The following is a 20,803-nucleotide window of genomic DNA, read 5'->3' as shown; positions in this document are numbered from 1 at the left end:
ATAGATAGATAGATAGATAGATAGATAGATAGATAGATAGATAGATAGATAGATAGATAGATAGATAGATAGATAGATAGATAGATAGATAGATAGATACATAGATAGATAGATAGATAGATAGATATAATTCTGGGGTAAATAAACTTTAAACCTTAGCTTTCTAAAAACCACAAGTTTTTATTTACTTTTACTACTATTCAGAACTATTTAATTTACCATCCATTAGAACAGTTTTTATATTTAGTTTACATTCATGAAAGAAACGTTTTCCAGTTTAATTTCGAAACTGATTATTATCCGCTAGATTAAAACCTGTTCTGAGCCATTTACTATCTACGGAAAGCTGTCTATAATACGATGAGATAAATAAAAATAAGTAAAAAATTATTAAAGCTTTTAAAAACTTATCTTTTATTTATTTATTATTCCCATAATAAAAAGAAAGCAATAACAGAAAGCCTAGGTTTTACACCAATTTCAATATCGCAGATACTCTATAATTAAGCCAAGTCCGACCGTGCTTTCTTCTTAAGGGGGATAGGGTAGATAAGTAATCTAAGCCAACATATGACAAATAGCATTTATAGCATTCTTGACATTCTTTAATGTTTTTGGCCTCTAGGGGCACTTGAGGTGGGGGGAGGGGAAGTTCACTGCCACTATTTTCAATTTTTTATGAAACAAATTCTAGGGGTGATATCTTTTTAGAGGATGGTGGTACTCTTCCCCAAAAGTGTTATAAACCTTCCCAAGAACTATGAGAGGCTACACTGTAAAGGAGAACCAAATCGGTTCAGCGGTTATAGATGGTGGGTGTCCAGTATATCGATAATGTACACAGTTTTACAAAGTACAAAGGCAATTAAACACTAAAATATTTGTTCTAAAAATACATTATGTTTGGTTTTAAGATCTTCATTGTTTTTACATTTTATCAAATAAATATTTCTAAAACTAGAAAAAAAATTTAAATAGTTAACATTGTTACACATGTATGAAATAACAATAATAAAGGAAGTAATAAAAATTAATGATTGGGTAATAAAAAGGTTTTTTCAGTATTAATATCAAGGTTAAATTGGGTTTTAAAAAAAAATATTTCATGTATTACTGAGCGTAATAAAATTCAATGTTAATATTCATTAAATGTAAATAGGCAGTAGATTTCGATTGGTTGATAAATAGTTAGATACTCCCACTGACTAATCCATTTGTTTTGTAGATACTAAGGAACCAACCTCAGTTAGTTGTAAAAATATTAGATAGACACCTCCACTGACTAATACTTTTTTGGTAAATACCTTCAATGCATATTACCAATTTTTAGATAGTTTTTTGAAAATTAGGTAGACACTTCCACTAACTAGTGACTAATCCTTTTTTGGTAGATACCTTTACTTCGGATCTTGGTAAATTCCTTCTCTAAAGACTAATCAGCCGAATTTGTTGAAAAATAGGTACACACTCTCATTGACTAATCCATTATTTTTTGTGGTAGATACCTTCACTGCGGATCTGGGCGCCAGAACTCAGTGACCCACAGCGGACGGAAGACCAGTATGTACCTCGTCTCTTTTCAGGTGGACAAAATTGTTTTTTTTTGTTGTTGTTGAAATTGACGTACAGACTTTTGTTATAAATAGCGAAGCTATTTATATTTAGGATGTGTCCGCCAGTTCGTCCATTTTGTATACCTATAATTATAGGCATGTTAGGATCATCCATTTCTAATCTTACAAGAGGCGTCTGTCTTATCTAGAAAGCGTAGCATCCCTATAATTGTTAATAGAACACCTGTTGGTCCATTAACAAAACGTCATTTTTTAAATTTCAGATGTCTTTTGTCCATCCAACAAAAACGTTTTTCTCAGCTACTATAAAAGACCAAGTCGATCTTTCGCTAATGCTGTTGGGGACAGGGATGTAAAGGGATAAGACAGTAGAAGGTTAATTGTTTTACATCCATAACAAGATTAGTCCTTCTGCAGAATTCTTCAACTTAATGAACCAATATTAGATTAAAGTCCCATAAAGTCGTTAAGCCAACGAAGAAAGAAAATGTTAAAAAACTTTGGGGACTACTGTAGTAAATGAACATCTATTCTTTGTCCGCCTGTCTGTTTCTTTTCTCTTCTACTTATTGATGTTGTTATCCTTGTTAGTACTTTTACTTGAACAAACACTAAAAATGTAAAAATAATGGTTGAGCTAACATTTTATGTAATTGAAGGAGGTATAAAAGGCAATATTCCCCCACATCATAATAATAAAGATATAACCCTTTCCAATGGATTTATTATTACTTGGATCTTACACCAGACTATCATGTACTCTAATAGAGTGAAACTTGTAGCGGGCTAAAATAAGATATCCCCCTCCATTCCCTTTATTCAATCTTCTCCCCCGCTACTTAGTTAACGAACTGACCAATAAAAGACAAAGGAAATAGCTATCTAAATTGAGACGACAATTTTCCCCCTGCCCTAATATCCACGTATATACTACATCCATTCACTTTCCATTAGATGTACCTTTACATCCGCAGAGGGCTTCATATTCGCAAAAATAGACACAATAGCAATTCAGGTATCTAAATGGAAAAGACAATGGCTGATAAATTAATGCACATCCCTAATGATGATACACAAACCTACCCCTTCTGTAGATTTTAAATTGTTTGGACACTCAACTCAATAAACCATCCAATCAGAATTCACTAAAAGCTAGTGTAATAAAAAGCCCAATGCCCCCTACCTTACTGATAGCAATTAGATTAGGGTTGTGTTCTATTAAAAGAGTAAAGCAAAAGGGAAGGGATATTTTGTGCTGTTGTAATAAAATGCGGTTTTAATGGTTTAGTAATGGAAAATATTTGCGGAGATGAAGGCATACCCTTTCCATTATGTTAAGGCATTATGTTGCTTTTTATGCCTTTACAATCTAACAGAGAAATTTTAGCTTTTTTTATAACGACAACATATCATATACTTAATAGAGAAATCTAACAAATAAGATTTATTTATGCTTTATGTGGTCGTGCATACAGAGATTAGAGTAAAACACTAGAGGGAGAAAGGGTCAAATAACTGTATTTCCCTTATCACAATGACCTTGTGCCGACTCTCAATTGGGTCTTTAAAAATCAACCAATGGAAATGAAAATATTATAACAGCCAAGTAGCAGAAACAATGTTCTAGCAGGCGAAAAAGGTCATTGAAAAAGGGGGGGAGGTAGTTATCTGTATATTATACATCTATACTTTAGATTTGTTTTACAGAGCGGCATCGCTTTTAACAATTAGGCTAATCGTTATCCTTTTAAATAAAGTAACAGGATGTTTGTGTGTTTGTCAGTGTGTTTGTATGTTTGTACCGAAGGATCTGTCTAACCGCTGAACCGATCGGGTTCTCCTTAACAGGGTAGATTCTCATATGTCCCGGGAAGGTTTATAACTATTTTGGGGGAGGGTACTACCACCCTCCCTAGAGAAATTATATTTTTTTTTTAATTTCTCGATTTTAGAAAGAGAGTTCAACGAAAAATAAACGTCAAACGCAAAATAGCCATATTTTAAATTTATAAAAAAAAAACATTTAAAGTGCCACTAGAGGCCTCTAGGGGCGTAGCCGCTAGTATTTATATATATCATTATTAAAAATAATGAAATGGTTTTTTTTAAGTAAAAGTGTGTAGAAAAAAGTAGAAGGGATCATTTTATCAAATTAAAAGTTGGTATAAAGAAAATGCTAAAAATGGACGTACGTTCTTTCCTGTTATAATTATTATAGAGTTGCTTCGTCCTCAAACTTTTGTTGTTGTTTAAATCAATCCAACCACGCATAAATATAAATGTGAATTGATGTAAAGACTATCCGTTAAGACATAATGTAGAAAAGTTTTGCTTTCACAATCTAAATATTGTCAATTTTGTAAAAACTCTACTAGAGTATCAAGGCTAAAATGTTTTGTTATGGAATTTCCCTTCGCTTGTTTCTTTACATTAAACAGTTAGGGAGTTGAATCCATTTTTATAGAAGCAGAAACATAATCTATGATTATGGTTTGGACCCTATAAAACTGTAATCTACCCTTTCACTTTCCCCTCTCTTGGTGAAGATATCTTCAACGCCGATACGATTTTTGAAATGTAAGATTCCACTTTCAATAGAGGCGAAACTGGAATCATACATTCATGTTTACATATCAGCGTTTTCATAAACATTGATTTCCTTATTTATATCGACATAATAGTAATGTATCATTCTACTTTCAATAGAGACAAAACTGGAATGATACATTCAAGATAACATATCATATATTTAAATCGACATAGTAGAAATGGTACATATTAGTTAGTTTTTTTTATATTTTTATTAGTTTGAAGTTTTTAAGAAAAAAAGGACCTAAAAATAATGGTTGCTAACACTTAACAACCAGGCCCATTTCCGGACCTTAATAGTTCAACGCTCCCCCCCCCCCCCCCCACATATCATCTCAGCTCCCATTAGAGTTAGATGGCAAAAAAAATTGTGCATGTTCCCTGTTAAATAATAAATTTCCGACTTTAAGTGAGACAAAGTCATTTTTTGCTTACTTCACCCTTTCATTTAACAACTTTCTTTTTAAGGTTAATTAAAATGTTAAATGGTTTTAATTTCCTTATTTTTGAAGCTAGAACAATTTTTTTCAGAAAATTTTTATCTTGTAAATTTTATATTAGAAATCTCAAAACATAAATTTTTTTATTCGTTGGCTTAACAACTTTGGGGACTTTTACTGAATTTGGATCTACTATCTATAATACAAAGTAGAATGATGTCTTTCTGTCTTTCTGTCCGTCCATCCGTCTGTCCCTTAAGATCTCAGTAACAACAGAACCGATCAGATTCTACTCTTCAGGGTATATACCTATTGGTCCTGTTGTGGTTTTAAGCTATTTTCTTGGGGGGTGGGACAACCCCAACCCCCCAAAAAATGAAAATCCCCCCCCCCCCCAAAAAAAAAAAATATTCTGGTGATGCTCATAAATTATGGGCGCAGCACCAGAATTTTTATTTTTTTAAAAATTACCTCATGGGGCAAAGCTCCTAGAGGCTAGGGGCGAAGCTGCTAGTACTTAATAACCTAACCATTCAAAATCCAATAAAAGTCCCAAAAGTTGTTAAGCCAGCTAATAAGAAAACGTTATCATAAAACTTTGGGGACTAGTGTAATAAACAGTCCATTGTCCACCTCCCTCTATGCTAGTTCCCAAAGTTTTACAATAACGTTTTCATTTTTGTTTGCTTAACATGTTTGGGCACTGTTACTGAATTTTAATTGGTTAGTTTATTTAGTATAGTGTCAAAACGTTTCAACCACTGAAGGCAAATTACAGTAGGGGTATTTTTGGGAATGTACATCCATTTATCGGCTATTGTCTTAAACTCATCAGATCACTGGTGGCGATAAACTTGAATTAAAGTACCTAGAGGTTTTGGACCAGCTAAGAAGGTAATTTCAGTTCAATGTTCCCTACCTCCCTGGGTACAATAAAAGTTGTCTAAAGGGAGGGAAAAATGGACGAAAAATTAAATAAATTCTGTCTATAATAACATGAGAAAACAGAATGAGAAGGACAGTAGCACCCTGTAATCGTTATCAGAAAGTCCTGAATGTCCATTTAAAACATTTGACGAAGCTTATTATAATAAGAGTTATGACAATATAAATTGATAAGTGTATACAAAATGTTATTGCTTCTAAGTGACGTTTTCTACAAAAAGGGTTGGTAGAAGTCTATATGTATGTCTAAAAAAATCACTCTTATGGTTTGCAGGTTTCTATAACTATGTCTTCATAATAATGCCTATAATAAGGGAGGGTTTAAATTTCAGTAGTACCCAAAGTTTTATAAACATTTGTTGGATTTATAAATTTTTTTACTTTTATTTAATCTTAATTGGTTGATAAAAACTGGCATTGTCAAAACTAAACAGCCAAGATTAGTTGTTTATTGCATCTGTTTTTCCAGTTTTGTTAGTCCTGAAGGGGCGAAGGCCCAGTCTAACAAAACTGGTGTTCATATTACAACTTTTTACTTTACTATTTGTAGAAAAATGTCTATAATGCAATACAATACATGGTTTCAAGTATGGATTAGACGGGTCTGATCCAGCAGATATTAATTGGTTTTGTAGCCATACTGGAAAATCATAAAAAATCATGGACATAATGGCGGACAGGCAGAAAAGTGAATTGTAGAGTACCATCGCATTTTATTCTTTCTTAGTTAGTATTCGTATCCAGAGAGGGAGGAGACAACTGACTGTTTATTACAATAGTACACAAAGTTTTACAACAACGTTTTCTTATTCATTGGCTTTGGGGATTTTTACTGAATTTTGATTGGTTGATTAAATTGTGTTTATAAACGTTAGAACCACTAATTTTAATCTACAGAAGGGGTTATTTAGAGCGTCATCATTATGGATGTGCATTAATTTATCGGCCATTGTCTTATCTCTTTATATCCCTGATATGTTTCATAATTTTATTTGTTTGCTTTGCTTAAAGGGACTGTGAACGAAAAAATTTCTCATCAGATTATCAGACCTTAACATCATATCATTAATATAATCTCAAATATAGGGCAAAAGTATCTTGTTTCCTTAAAAAACGGCTTTTTCCAACGATTTTTACTATGTCCAAGTTTGGGGAAAAAATTTCCTGACTATATAAATGTGCAGTTAATTGTCTTTTTTTCCTTCTATAGCTAAAACTAAACTTTTTGACATAGTTCTCTATTTTTCCTAACGGTTAAGCTCACCTTTAACAATATCCTTTCTGTAAACCAATGTATAGTTACTTAAAAATTGATAAAGTAATATTTTTTATTGAAAACCAAATACAATAACAAAGCTAGAAACAGGTTATTTTATTAGTATCCAAGTAACTTTAGATGGCCCATCTCTTGCCCACCTTTATTTACAAATTTGTAAATAATAAAGGTGCAATATTTCTTTATAAACAGTCTGATAAAAGTGTAAACTAATTCTTCAAAGTAGGTTATTTATTGTCCAACACAATAAAAAAGGATATCATTATTTTAAATAACCTATGAGATTCAACCCGTTGTAGACTTTGAGATATTTTTTTGTCAATAATACAAATTTAAGATAGATCTTTATTACCTAATTACTACGTTATAAAAAAAAATAATTGGCAATTTTATATTACAAAATAAATTCCTTAACAGTAACTAAATTGTTTCAACTGTATATGACAAGTTAAATACCCCTACAAACATTTTAAGAAACAAAAACGTTCAGATTTTCCTTGTTTTTTCCTTTTTCCCTCCCAAAATACCATAAAATCAATGCATTATTCCTAGATATTTTTGTTAATAGGACATTTTTGGTTGATCAGTGTAGTGAAATGTGCTTAGAAAATGTTAAGATTTGATAATCAGATGAGAAATTTTTACGTTCACACTCCCTTTAAGTGAAAGCTTTTCATTACATTAGGTTTTATTAAGTATGTGTTATAACATATAACATAGGCCAAAGTTTAAACTTTATCTGAGAGTGATAGGACAATGTTAGGGTACAATGTTTGGCACTTTCGATATAAGTAAATGATAATAAAAAACCCATAAAATACGATAATAACTTCAGAAAAATCGATGAAAATAGTTTTCATACTAAATTTTGTTTTTTATTGTTTTTGAAAAATGTCATAGTAGAAGATGAAAAATGTCGTCTTAGTTTTTCTAAGGGATCTATATTCTCTGAAATCTAAATTATCAAAATAATTTTTTGGTAAATGATTATACGATATATGTCAAACATTTTATCAGAAAAAATATTTTAAATTATAAAGTAGAAACTTGAATAATTTTTCTTGTGGAAAAAGTTTTCTGCTAATGTTGATAAACATATGTCTGCTAGCATTAAGATTTTTGTACTGCCAATACATGTTGGGTTTTATATTTAAAGAATTTCTTTAAAATGTTGTTTTTTTACCTCGTATACCAATAACGCAATATTTGCTATCAGGAATTTAGGTACATTAAAAAATCATATTATAAAGCATTTGAATTAACAAAGGTTATGCTAATATTTTTACCATTTAAGTTTATTTAATATTTTAAAAAATATCACAAACCTCCAAGTTGTAGCTACTTTTCCTGGACATATGATTTGAAGAATATGATGTGATGTAATGTCATATAAGGAAATTTTAATATTCATTAAAAAAAATGTTATTTTTGCATATATGAAACATTTTAATGTGTTTGATGGCTAAAAAGAAAGATAATTAAAATTTATTTCATATTATATAGTTTAAATTACATAAGATAACCTAGAAATAGTAAAAAGGCCCCTTTCTTTTTTTGTCACAAAGGAGAAATTAACAAAGATTTTTATTAAAAGACACTTTAGTGTAAAAATTTAAAAGTTTAAATATGGTCACAAAAAGATTCAATTAGTTTATTAAATGTTTCATTTTCATCAAATAATGATTAAACTCTATTACAAAGAATAAAGTGTTAAAAGATGTTCTTGTTTTAATTTTAAGTAACTTAAAATGCATTTTAATACCTTTTAATGATTTATTTTTTAAAACATCATTTTATTAAATGTTATTGATTTTTAAAATTATATATTAGAATGTTTTTAAATTTTGTTAACATTTTGTTTTAATTGTAGAAAATTGGTAATTCTAAACATTCAAAAAATGATTTCATTAAATTTTCATCACTTAAATTGCATGTTTGATGAAATTTTCAACTGATAATTAAAAAAATCGTTTAAGTTTTATTATATTTTACTTTGAATTGTTTAAAAAATATTTTATTGTCAAAAAAGGAGAAGTTATCCTCAAAAAAAGACCTAAAAGATGAAAATTAACACTTGTAATGAGATTTTTTGCTTTCAGGCTTAATTCTAAGTAATTATTGATATTTTTTGTAAAAATGATTTTATATAAAAAGTTTTCAAACTCGATTTAAGTAGTGGTGCAAAAAAAGGTTGCAAACTTTTGCAATTTTCTTGCCAAAAAAATTTTCTCGGATTTTAAAATTAGCAAAGGGTGTTATTAGACGTACTTACAGATACAATTGCTAAGTCAATTTGGCCAAACACTAAAATAAAGTTTTTACATCTGAGGGTGGAACAGTGAGCATAGCAGATTTTTTTTCAGATGCATATAAATAAGCTGAATGGACATTTGAATGTCAGTTGCCCATGGCTTGTGGTGCAGAACTGTGATTCTGTTCACCAGACTAATGAGGCTTATTTCTCTACTTACCCTCCCTCCCACCCCTCCCTTCCTTCCTGTCCAACATAATAATATTTTACAGAAAAAAATTATTTTGTTGTTGGGGGGTAGGGGGGGGTACCAAAATTTTAAAATAGAAGAAATTACCAAGGAAACACCCAAATATGCCTTTTTTTGGTATTTTCCTTGAAATATAAAGATATCTTAAAACTGATTGATTGGGCTTGTAAAGGAACCATTTGAGTATCTTTGGTCGAAAAAGGTCTGATTTGTGAGCATTTTTGACCAAGTTGTGGCCAAATAATAATGAAACATATAAAAAGGTAGCACACTTTAAATACTCAGTCATTTATAGTAAAAGTAGCTTATATAAGTTGAAGTCAAGAAAAAGGAGGAGTAATAATTGATCCCTTCCTTCCTGTATGCAGTTTATGAAAAAATTAAGATTTGACTGATATAAGCCAAATAAGCAATGTTTTTCATTGATTACCTGTAAGTAATTTATCAAAAATAGCATAATTTGTTATATAAGCCAAATAAATAATAATTTTCATTGATTGCTAATATGTAACTAGCGGCTTCGCCCCTAGCCTCTAAGGGCTTTGCCCCAAGAGATAATAAAAAAATATAGTACTACTGGTGCTGCTTATAGTCTAATGTGTTCCCAAGAAAATTATTTTTTTTTGGGGGGGGGGAATTTTCATTTTTGGGGGGGTTGGGGGTGTCCCAACCCCCAAGAAAATAGCTTTAAACCATGCAAGAAATACCATGCTTTAACTGCTGAAAGACTGCCACAAGTTGACCCAATACCCCAAATTTGAAGTCTTCAGCTTCTATAACAAAAAAGTTCTAGGCATTTTAAAATGACATTTTATGTACTATGAAAATTTTGAAAGAATTTCAGTGCTAATGTTAGAAATTTTGAAATTGAACTACGTGACCTAGAAACAAAATTATAAGCTTAATTTTGTCATAAATTTAGGTTGCCAGTAACTAATTATATTTTTACAATAAAAATACCCATTTTTATAGTCACAATCATTAAAAAAATTAAGTTTAACTCGCGTTATACCGAGTGTACTGTAGCCAATCAGAAATCTGAATCAGCTAAGCAATCAAACACAGCTGAGCTTGTATTAGTTTACCCCTTTGTTTCCTCTATGATTTTGGTTTACAAATGCAATTTAAATCGATTTTTTTTTCATAGATTTTGACTATGAAATTTGGTGTTTTTATTTTAAAAATATAATCAGTTACCAGCAATCTAAGTTTCTGACAAAGATAAAGTTATAATTTTGTGTCTAGGCAACATAATTTAATATTGTTTTTTTTTTATGAGCATTGAAAATCTTTCAAAATTTTCATTGTACATAACATGTTATTTTGAAATGCCTAGAACTTTTTTGTTATTGAAGCTAAAGATTTTAAATTTGGGGTATTGGGTCTAATTGTGGCAGTCTTTTAGCAGTTAGAGCGTGGTATTTCTTGCAGGCGCCCTTTAAGGGTACTTTTAGGGTCTCAAAGTTGGACAAAATAGTAGGTGTTAAAGATCGACCTACATAAAAATTGGTAAGACCTAGAACTAATCCATAAAAAACCTTTTTAACTAAGAATTGTCCATACTTTTCAAATCGGTTGAGAGCTTTAAAATAGTTAATATTTTTTTTAAAATGTCCAGAGTTGGTGGCGGGGTATTTTCAGGTAATTTTGAAAAAAAATTTTAATTTGATTTTTAAGGTCCATTTTCAGGTTTTCAAAAATTCAATATGGGCTTTTTAAGAATTAGGCCAAAAAGTGGGTAGGACAGTGGATTTTTATGAAAATATTTTATTTTTAAAGAAAATTTTTGCAAAAAAAAATAAAATTTCCCATCTTTAAAAAAATGATTTTTGACATAGAAGGAATAGTCTAATCCTTATGAAATTTTTTGTGGATAATCCCTTTAACCTAACCTAATTATGTTTGATTGACTGTTTTTCATTGATTTTTTTAGGTTGAAAAAAACGTTATTGGTTTAGCCCCCCTGTGGGGTATTAATCAGTAACAACTTTAAGTCCCATTATATAAAACTTCTAAAATCCTAGGATAACCTGATAGTCTTTTCCGTAAGCTTTCTAACATTCTTGGTTTCATTAGAAAATATTAAACTGTTTTTAACCTATTTTTAAGTAGGGTGTCAAAAATATACTAGGACTCCTATAGAATCAGACTGCAGAGCCCAAATTTGAATTAAGTCCCCAATAAACTTTTTTGGGGGGATTTAAAAATTATTTTTTAATGTTGCTCTGGTCATTTTGACTAGAGCAAAAGGCTTTTTTACTCGGGGTAATATTGTGGCATTTGGAACAATTTATATATAATTCACTTTATATTGATACAATAAAAAAACATAACTATGTTCAATGGAAATATTTTTTTTCTAAAACAATTAATTTCATTGAAAAATTTAACATATACAATAAAACATATAATTCTAAAGTTTGAACCAATAAGAAGTCTTCTTTCATTTCAATTCTTTACATTTCAAAAAAGAGTGTTTTCACACAGTGACTCATTTCCAATGTAGTTTAATAATTTTCATTTAATCAAAATGAAAAGAATGAAAACCATACACATAAAACATACATACTTTTAAAAAATATTTTAAAAAATAAGTTTGAATAATCCTATATTATATCATATTTGTATAAGTGACAAAAATAAATTTGTTGTATTGCATAAACATTTGTTGTCATCTTACATTATTAATGATATATTTAACCCTTTACAGCTGATTTTTATGTGTTTTAAATAAGTGATAGAAAACAAACATGATAATGTTAATTCATTGATATATTGTAAAGAATTAACTTTTTAAAGAATTAATTTAGATGAAATCAAAAGGCCTAATTTTACTCTATACCAGAATACAATATTTATGAAGCAAAACATTCTAAAAGCTATGAATTTTAACCAAATAAGAAAAGAGCTTTTGCTCTGATCACAAAGGACCACAGCAACAGTAAAAATTAATTTTTAAATCCCCCAAAAAAGTTTATTGGGGACTTAATTCAAATTTAGGCTCTGCAGTTTGATTCTAATGGTGTCATAGTATATATTTTATATATGTTTTAAAAATAGGTTAAAAACAGTTTAATATTTTCCCTATTTTCTTTCTTCAAAAACTGAAAAAATTACCGGTTTAGTTCGCCCTCACCCTAATGCAAGAAAATTTAACTCTTTCATTTTGTACAAAAAGAACTTTTGATTAATTGTTTATAAGAAATTAATGAAAGTTTTTGTTTATTAGGCTTTTATACCAAATCATGCCATTTGTTGATAAATTACTTTCAAGCAATCAATCAAAATTTTTGCTATTGTCCAAATCATGGTAATTTTACGAAAAAATACTCATAATCAATCAATAAAAACTATTGCTTATTTGGCTCATATACCAAATCATGCTATATTATGATAAAATACTTTTAAGTAATCAATTTGATTGATTAGCCATAGTTTTGTATAGTTTTGACCTGGAGTAGGCGTAGACACTTTTCCATAGAAATAGGGCTATCAAGCTCCATGTTCAAGCACATTTTGACTTGACTTGCTATCTCATAAGATCTACTCTTACCTTACCCTTGCCGAATATGGCCCAAATTAGTCCCAAATTAAGTCATGGTAATGAATGATGCTCTCCAAAGAGGAGCTTGGGTTAAAGGTAGTACTGTAAGTAAGTGACTATTGGGTATCCAAACTTACTCAATAATCCCCATCTTACACAACCAGGGGATGATGCACGATTAATGTTGCGAATGAGAAATTAGAGTCAACCTATAGAGAATTGAACTTGAACTCTCACAAATTTAGCTCAGTGTGTTACCACTAAGCATGACACCCCTACTAAGTAATCAATGAAAATTATTTGACTTATATATATATACAAAATCAGGCCTCCAGGTGGTCTCTCTACAGGTAAAAATGAAAAAAAAATTTTTTTTAAGAGTTAGAAGTCAGCTTATGAGACAAAATATGTATGTTTTTTCTTCAAATATGTGAATAACAACAAAAAAGAAGCATATTTTGTTTTATAAGTTAACCTTTAACCCTTCAAAAAAAAAATCCTATTTTTAATTTTTATCTGTACAGAGACTACCTGGAGGCCTGAAGCTCCGGAACCTGGAGGCCTATCCAAAAAATCTTAAATCTGGGGGAAATTCATCATATAAGAATGATTTTATTCCTAATAACCTATCCTCTCAGTCCAAAGATAAAGCCTATACACCAGGTTTACGCAAATGTGTCAGAACTTCCCCCCCCCCCCCTTATTACTCCTCCTTCTTTTTCTTCACTTCAACTGATACAAGCAACTTTTACTTTAAATGTCCATTTATTTACTCCATCCACTTTTAACTCACAAATCAGACCAAATTGTTCAGTAATTGATCAGTAATTTACCACAAAAATGCACAATTAGATCAGCAACTAACCTTTAAGTGCTTACTTACTCGGTGAGAGATTACTAGGGAAATATTAAGATGAAATAAATTGAACAAAAAAATTACAAATATATACAATTGAATTAATTAATAAACGACTTTCTTAAAATAATTTTCATTACTCATTTGATACACTTTTAAAAGTATTTTTTTAAATAAACAAAACATCTTATATAAAAGGCTCTTTGTATGTCTTGTTTACTTAATTAAGAATATACAACAATGTTTAAATTATGTATAAAATCTATGCTTTTTTTCACAATTGACATAATTTTAAAATAGTATGGTACATTTCTATTATGTCGATGTTAAAAAAGTAATGGAAGATTACAGAAACATAGATATTAAAAATGTAAACCATGATTCTAGTTTCGCCTCTATTGAAAGTGGAATCTTCCATTTCAAAAATCGTATCAGCGTTGAAGATATCTTCACCAAGAGAGGCAAAAGTGGAATCTTACATTTCAAAAATAGTATCGGCGTTGAAGATATCTTCACCAAGAGAGGGGAAAGTGGAAGGGTAGATAACAGTTTTAGAGGGTCCAAACCATAATCATAGATTATGTTTCTGCTTCTATAAAAATGGATTCAACTCCCTAACTGTTAAAATTAGACAAAAAAAAATAGAATGGTAAAAAGCAATAAAATGTCTATATGTCTGTTTATAATTGAAATTTAAGATCTCAGTAACAGCTTATTATGCTTTTTTTGAGAAAAGTCAATAGGATTAATGTAAATTTTCAAGTTCGTTTTGGGTTTTGGATATTCATATATGATTTCCCTTAAAGTGCCTAGCATGCAAAGAACCCCCTTTTACCTCTCCCTCACTCTAGTTTTTTTTCTTACAGGGGTTATATCTGCGATTCCCAAACCATGCGGGGCTACCCTGTATAGTCAATGTAACCTAACCTTACATGAGATAAAACATAAAGACTTCCCACCCTCCTTTTTTTAAAAATAAGGGAAAAGGGGTTTCTCTGCTCTCTAGGCACTTTGAGAGAAACTGCCGGATAAATATTAGTTTAAATGATTTTCAATAAAAACCATAACTTCAAGTACTCGTCCTTGAAATTTGGTAAATGACAAATTTTTGGGTAATTAGCGGTGAAGCTGCTATTTAATACAATTTTGCCGTAAAAAATATACAGTTTTAAGTCATCCTTATTGCCTTCTTACGCAGGGATCTAAAGGGATAAGCCAATGGCCGATAAATTGATGTACATCCCCAATGATGATACACAAAACTGACCTTCTGTAGATTAAAATGAGTGGCTGAAACGTAAGAACACTCAACTTAATGAATCCACCAAAATTCTTTAAAGTTTCCAAGGTTCTTATTTCAACGAATAAGAATAAGTTATTATAAAACTTTGGAGACTAGTGTAATAAACAGCCCATTGTCCCCTCTCTCTTTCCGCTTCTTACGGATATGATTAATATTATCCTTGTTTTTATGCACAAAAACCCCATTCTATCAACCTTGAAACTCTGTATGATAAATAGATACAACATTAAGTATGGGAACTTATAAGTTTATAATTTTCAATGGTCTATATTGACTGGATTTTTTGCACTAAAAGTGGTAATTACTGATATTTTGTAGACATAATGCTATTAAAGTAAATAATTAAAGTCACTTTAGGTTGTTTAATAGCCAAAAACTCACATTTCTTTTTTAAAATTCATAGCATATAAAATGATTCTATTTCCATCTTGAAACAAACAGACAGACAAAGTGAATTATAGCTTTGATATTTAAAAGAACCAGTGATTTCTTTTAAAGCATCTATCAAGCACTGAATCTCTTCCTCCTTCTATTACAACAAATTGAAAATATGGAAAAACCCCTATGGGGGCCCACCACTGCGAGGCCTATACGCCCCAACCCTGCGTGGTAACTCAGCACTCAATTTTACCTAACCTGTACTATCTTCTAAAGTAATTACCAAACAAATGCAAACTACTCCGCCCCATTACAATTATATATTTGAAATAAGTGATTTAGAGGGGGGGGGGGGGGGGAGGACTATCTGTGCTCTACCAGGGACTTTGAGGGAAACTACCATACAAATTATTCTTTTCTTTGTTTAGTGGAAGCCTCCAGATACATACAGCGGGATTATTCTTATCAGAGCTACAGTGGTTATGGACTATAAGTAAGTTTATAAGTAAATAGATAGAAATATGGATAGATAATATAAAGAGTCATAGAGTAGATTTTTAGCTATGAAAGCCAATTATACTTCTTGTACAAAAAATATGTATTCCATAACAGTAGCAACCAGCAGACAGTTATGAACAGTGTAAATGTACGTTTGTCAGCTATTTTCACCAAAATAATTGGTCCTCTATCTTAAATAGCAGAAGATAAAGCTATGTTTCTCTAATATATAGTAGCCATATAGTTAAGATTTTATCCTGAAGAAAAATATTGACAGACCGGACAACGAATTTAGTTTCTTTACATGGAATATTTTTAACAAATTTAAGCTGTCTATCTTAAGTAACAGCCGAGAAAAACACAGCTGACAGACGTCCATTTAGTATTATAAAGTAGCTTCGCTACTAATAAAAATAAATAAGGATATTAAAACATTTTTGGGTTGAAATATTTTTCCAACATTCTAGGAAATGCAGAAAATAAATAGGAAAGCAAACACTAGACTAATCATGCAATGTTTAGGTACAATCCCTTTTTTTAGCAAGTAGCCCCCCCTCCATTAATTCAAGTAGGAACAAAGCCAATCCTGGAGGAATCTTTAGGGATAAGATAATGGAAAATAAATAGGAAAGCAAACACTAGTCATGCAATGTTTGGGTTAAACAGTTAGGGAGTTGAATCCATTTTTATAGAAGCAGAAATATAATCTATGATTATGGTTTGGACCCTCTAAAACTGTAATCTACCTTTCCACTTTCCCCTCTCTTGGTGAAGATATCTTCAACGCCGATACGATTTTTGAAATGTAAGATTCTACTTTCCCCTCTCTTGGTGAAGATATCTTCAACGCCGATACGATTTTTGAAATGTAAGATTCCACTTTCCCCTCTCTTGGTGAAGATATCTTCAACGCCGATACGATTTTTGAAATTTAAGATTCCACTTTTGCCTCTCTTGGTAGAGATATCTTCAACAAGAGAGACAAAAGTGGAATCTTATATTTCAAAAATCGTATCGGCGTTGAAGATATCTTCACCAAGAGAGGGGAAAGTGGAAGGGTAGATTACAGTTTTAGAGGGTCCAAACCATAATCATAGATTATATTTCTGCTTCTATAAAAATGGATTCAACTCCCTAACTGTTAAATCCCATTTTTTTAGCATGTAGACAATAACCCCCCCCCCCCCTACATTAATTCAAGTGAGAACAAAGCCAATCCTGCAGGGATCTTTAGGGACAAGACAATGGAAAATAAATAGAAAAGCAAACACTAGACTAATCATGCAATGTTTTGGTACAATCCCATTTTTTTAGCAAGTAGACAATAACCCCTCCCCCCCCCCCTTCATTGATTCAATTAGGAACAAAGCCAATCCTGCAGGGAACTTTAGGGATAAGACAATGGAAAATAAATAGAAAATTTTGGGTACAGTTCCCTTTTTTATAGCAAGTAATAATAATCCCACCTCCCCCCCCTCCCCTCCTACACGAACACTCACACACACGTCTCCTTGTAAATTAAAATTATTGGCTAAAAAGTTTGGACATTGTTAGTTTTAAAAAAGCACTCAATGTTTTAAGCCAACGAATGAGAAAATGTTTCTTTAAAACTTTGGGTACCAGTGGAATTTACAGTACAATAACCCCTCCCTCCCTGCAATTTTGTGTGTATATGTGAGAACTAGTCTATACAGGTAAGCGGGAGTGTGCCGGAAATGAAAGCAATGTACTTTGTAAATTTTGGTGTGGGTACGGGGGGGGGGGTGGCTCTGGGATAAAACAGCCAATAGACAGAAATTGTATGTATGTTTGTTAATACAAAAACAAATAACCACCTGAATTTAAATACTGCCCTAAAAGTAGAATTTATATACTTTATTTTGTTTTAAATTTCATTTACTGTACACAGTTAGGTCTTGCATTAGTTTATCATCGTCCCTTGAGGGTGTTATTTCTGATACATTACTGGTGAAATCAGAGACTTTACCAATAGCTGTTTTGCATTTTTATAAAACACTTTAATAATTTATTGAAGGCGGAGCTTTTCTATATCAAGGATACATATGTATTTAAAAAAAAAAAAACAATTATAAGATATTTATAACATCTTATTGTAGGCAGCTTTCCGCGGATATTGAAATGAATTTGAAAGAATTATCCTAGTTTCGTTGGCCCCAAAAAGGCTGAAGGCTCACAAACTTAATTTTATGAATCTTATATTATTATTCGTGAAAAATTGTCTATAATACAATACGATACATGATTTTTCAGTATGGTTCATCAATTAGTATCAAAGCCATACTGAAATTAGTTTTTCTTTAATATTTTTGGGTATTTTCCAATATGAACACAAAAGCTAGTGAATATAAATTTATTAAACAAAGTTTTATATGATATTTGGTATAAAACAAATAAAGGATACTTTTTAAATAATTTAGTACATAGATTATTGAACCTAAAACTTTTATAAACATTTTAAATAATATTAGTAAACATGACCATTCATAAAATCGTATGATTTTTTTCCAGCCGTTTTCTAGATCTTACTGAACTTACAAAACTTTAGTATTTTAGATAATGCTATGATACAATGTACAAATTTTAGCTTTTAAATGTTTTAGAATAAAGTATTATAAATATAAAATTAACCCTTCAGTAGGATAAAATTTTTGTACTACTTTTTTAAAGAACAAATTAAAACTTTGGGTACAAGCGTAATATATAATCCATTGTCCCCTCTCTCCCTGAAATAGACATATTTATTAAATAGGCTTTAAACATTCCAAATTATAGAGTAGCTTCACTACTTATAATAAAAGTTTGATTTGACCAAATATCAAATAAACACCTAACCTCAAATTCAAAATAATTATTAAATATTCATGTTTTGATTAGTTATGCATTATATTTTTATAAATAGATAGATAGATAGTTAGATAGTAGATAGATAGACAAGGAAAGATTAATAGATACATAGATTATCATAAACAAAATCAACCCCTTCTGTAGATTAAATTATTAATTAAAAGGTTTAGACACTACCAGTTTATAACCAAACAATTAATAGTACTCAATGTTTTAAGTATGTTGTGGTTGTAAAACTTTGGGTACCAATGTAATTTACAAAGTTTAAAAGTTTTGCCAATTTGAACCTACCAATCAAGATTTAATAAAAGTTTTTCTCAAGTTCATTTGAATCCGGTGGATAGGAACCGGTTCTCATCCAGACAAAAAAAACTATGTCTAGCATCGTATTATATCCAGCTTTCTACGATTATAAAAATGTACAATCATAAGATTAAAACCAGTTTTTTTAGCCCCGAGGTGCCGAAACCTCGGGGCTATAAAAACTGGTTTTAATCTTATGATTGTACATTCTATATCCGCGGAAAGCTGTTTATAATACGATGCGAGAAATAACTATTAAACCATTGAATAAGGAAATGTATTCATAAAAAAGTACCAGTAAAATTAACAGTCCAATGTCAACTCCCTCCCTCACTGGTTAAAATGAAGCGTTTGTTTAATTATATTCCTTTTCCAATATTAATGCAATTAAAGGCATTTAATTACTCATCATAAATAAACACACACTCACACATACACATACACTTAAACATACACACACACACTGACAAAAACACACATACACACACATACTCTCACACACACACACACACTCACACACACATACATAAACACACACACACACACATTCATAAACAAACTTAACCTACATTCTATTATCAAATAATCTAAAATTGCGTTTGTACAAAAAACAAAATAACTTTATCATTATATAAAAGTAACAGGATGTTTGTCTGTCTCTTTTTACCAAAGAATCTCGCTAACTGCTGAACCTATTTAGTTCTCCTTTACAGTGAAGCTTCTGATAGGTCTAGTGAACTTGTGAAGGTTTATAACTATTTTAGTACCACCACCCTCACAGGAGAAATCGCTCCTAGAAGAAAATTCTCTTCATTTTTTTTTGTAGTGGAGGTTCGCTAACCCCTCCCACTTCGCTCGTTCACTCAAGTGCCCCTAGAGGGCTTGTGTAGTCGTTAGTTAGTTTATTTCTGTATAAGTGGCTACGCCCCTAGCATCTAGGAGCTCTATAATCGAAGGAATATAGAAAAGCAGAAAAATAGCCTAAAACCATACCCGGACTTATTTATAGAAATAATAAAATAGCCTAAAACCATGTCAGGACCTACAAGAAGCCTTACTGTAAAGGAGAACCATATCGGTTCAGCGGATATATGATATATGAACGTTTTCTTTTTTGTAGCTTTTTGAAAATACTTTACTACAAATATTTGATAAGATCTACTAAGTAATATTGGCTATTGATATTGATTAGTAATAAATACTTTTAATTATTTACTTACATTTCATTTTAAGGGATGAGACAGTGGATGTTAAATTTATCTACATCCCCAATGATCATGAATAAAATTACCCCTTGGGTAGTTTCTAATTATTGGTTGAAAAGTTAAAACACTGCTTGATTGAACAAGTGTATGAGGGGGACAAAAAAATTTATAAAGAATTATTTAATATCACTTTGAACTTAACAAAACGTTTGATGTTTGAATTATTAAATTAATTTAAATACTGAAAATGATATGTTAACAAAAATGATATGATCCCATAAAATGAAGTTAATTGGTGTAATTCAACATACATAATTTTTTATTAAAATTTCGTAAATATGGTAATAATTACAAATAAAGTTTAACCTTTTTGTCATAAGAATCCCGACAGTACTATTGTTAAAAGCTGTAATTAATGTATAATATTTAAAATCTATAGATAAGTTGGAATAGTGTACCTATACATTAAAGCATAAAGATGATTTTATCTTCTATTAACATATCTCTAAAAAGATTCTAATATTGA

General features: G+C 30.5%; 1 protein-coding gene across 1 annotated transcript in view; it reads left to right on the top strand.

Moving 5' to 3' along the window:
* Positions 1 to 20,803, top strand: part of LOC145335245 (uncharacterized) — an 82,891-nt gene that overhangs the window by 60,075 nt on the left and 2,013 nt on the right. Inside the window, exons 6-7 of the mRNA XM_080180982.1 lie at positions 1,502 to 1,583; positions 15,835 to 15,899. Coding sequence (XP_080037108.1) covers positions 1,502 to 1,583; positions 15,835 to 15,899 — 147 coding nt within the window. The remainder of the gene's footprint in view (positions 1 to 1,501; positions 1,584 to 15,834; positions 15,900 to 20,803) is intronic.

Source organism: Acartia tonsa, chromosome 13 (assembly GCF_053477335.1).
Source record: "Acartia tonsa isolate MP-2025a chromosome 13, ASM5347733v1, whole genome shotgun sequence".
In the NCBI taxonomy this organism is placed as follows: domain Eukaryota; kingdom Metazoa; phylum Arthropoda; class Copepoda; order Calanoida; family Acartiidae; genus Acartia; species Acartia tonsa.
This window is presented reverse-complemented; position numbering and strand designations above follow the sequence as displayed.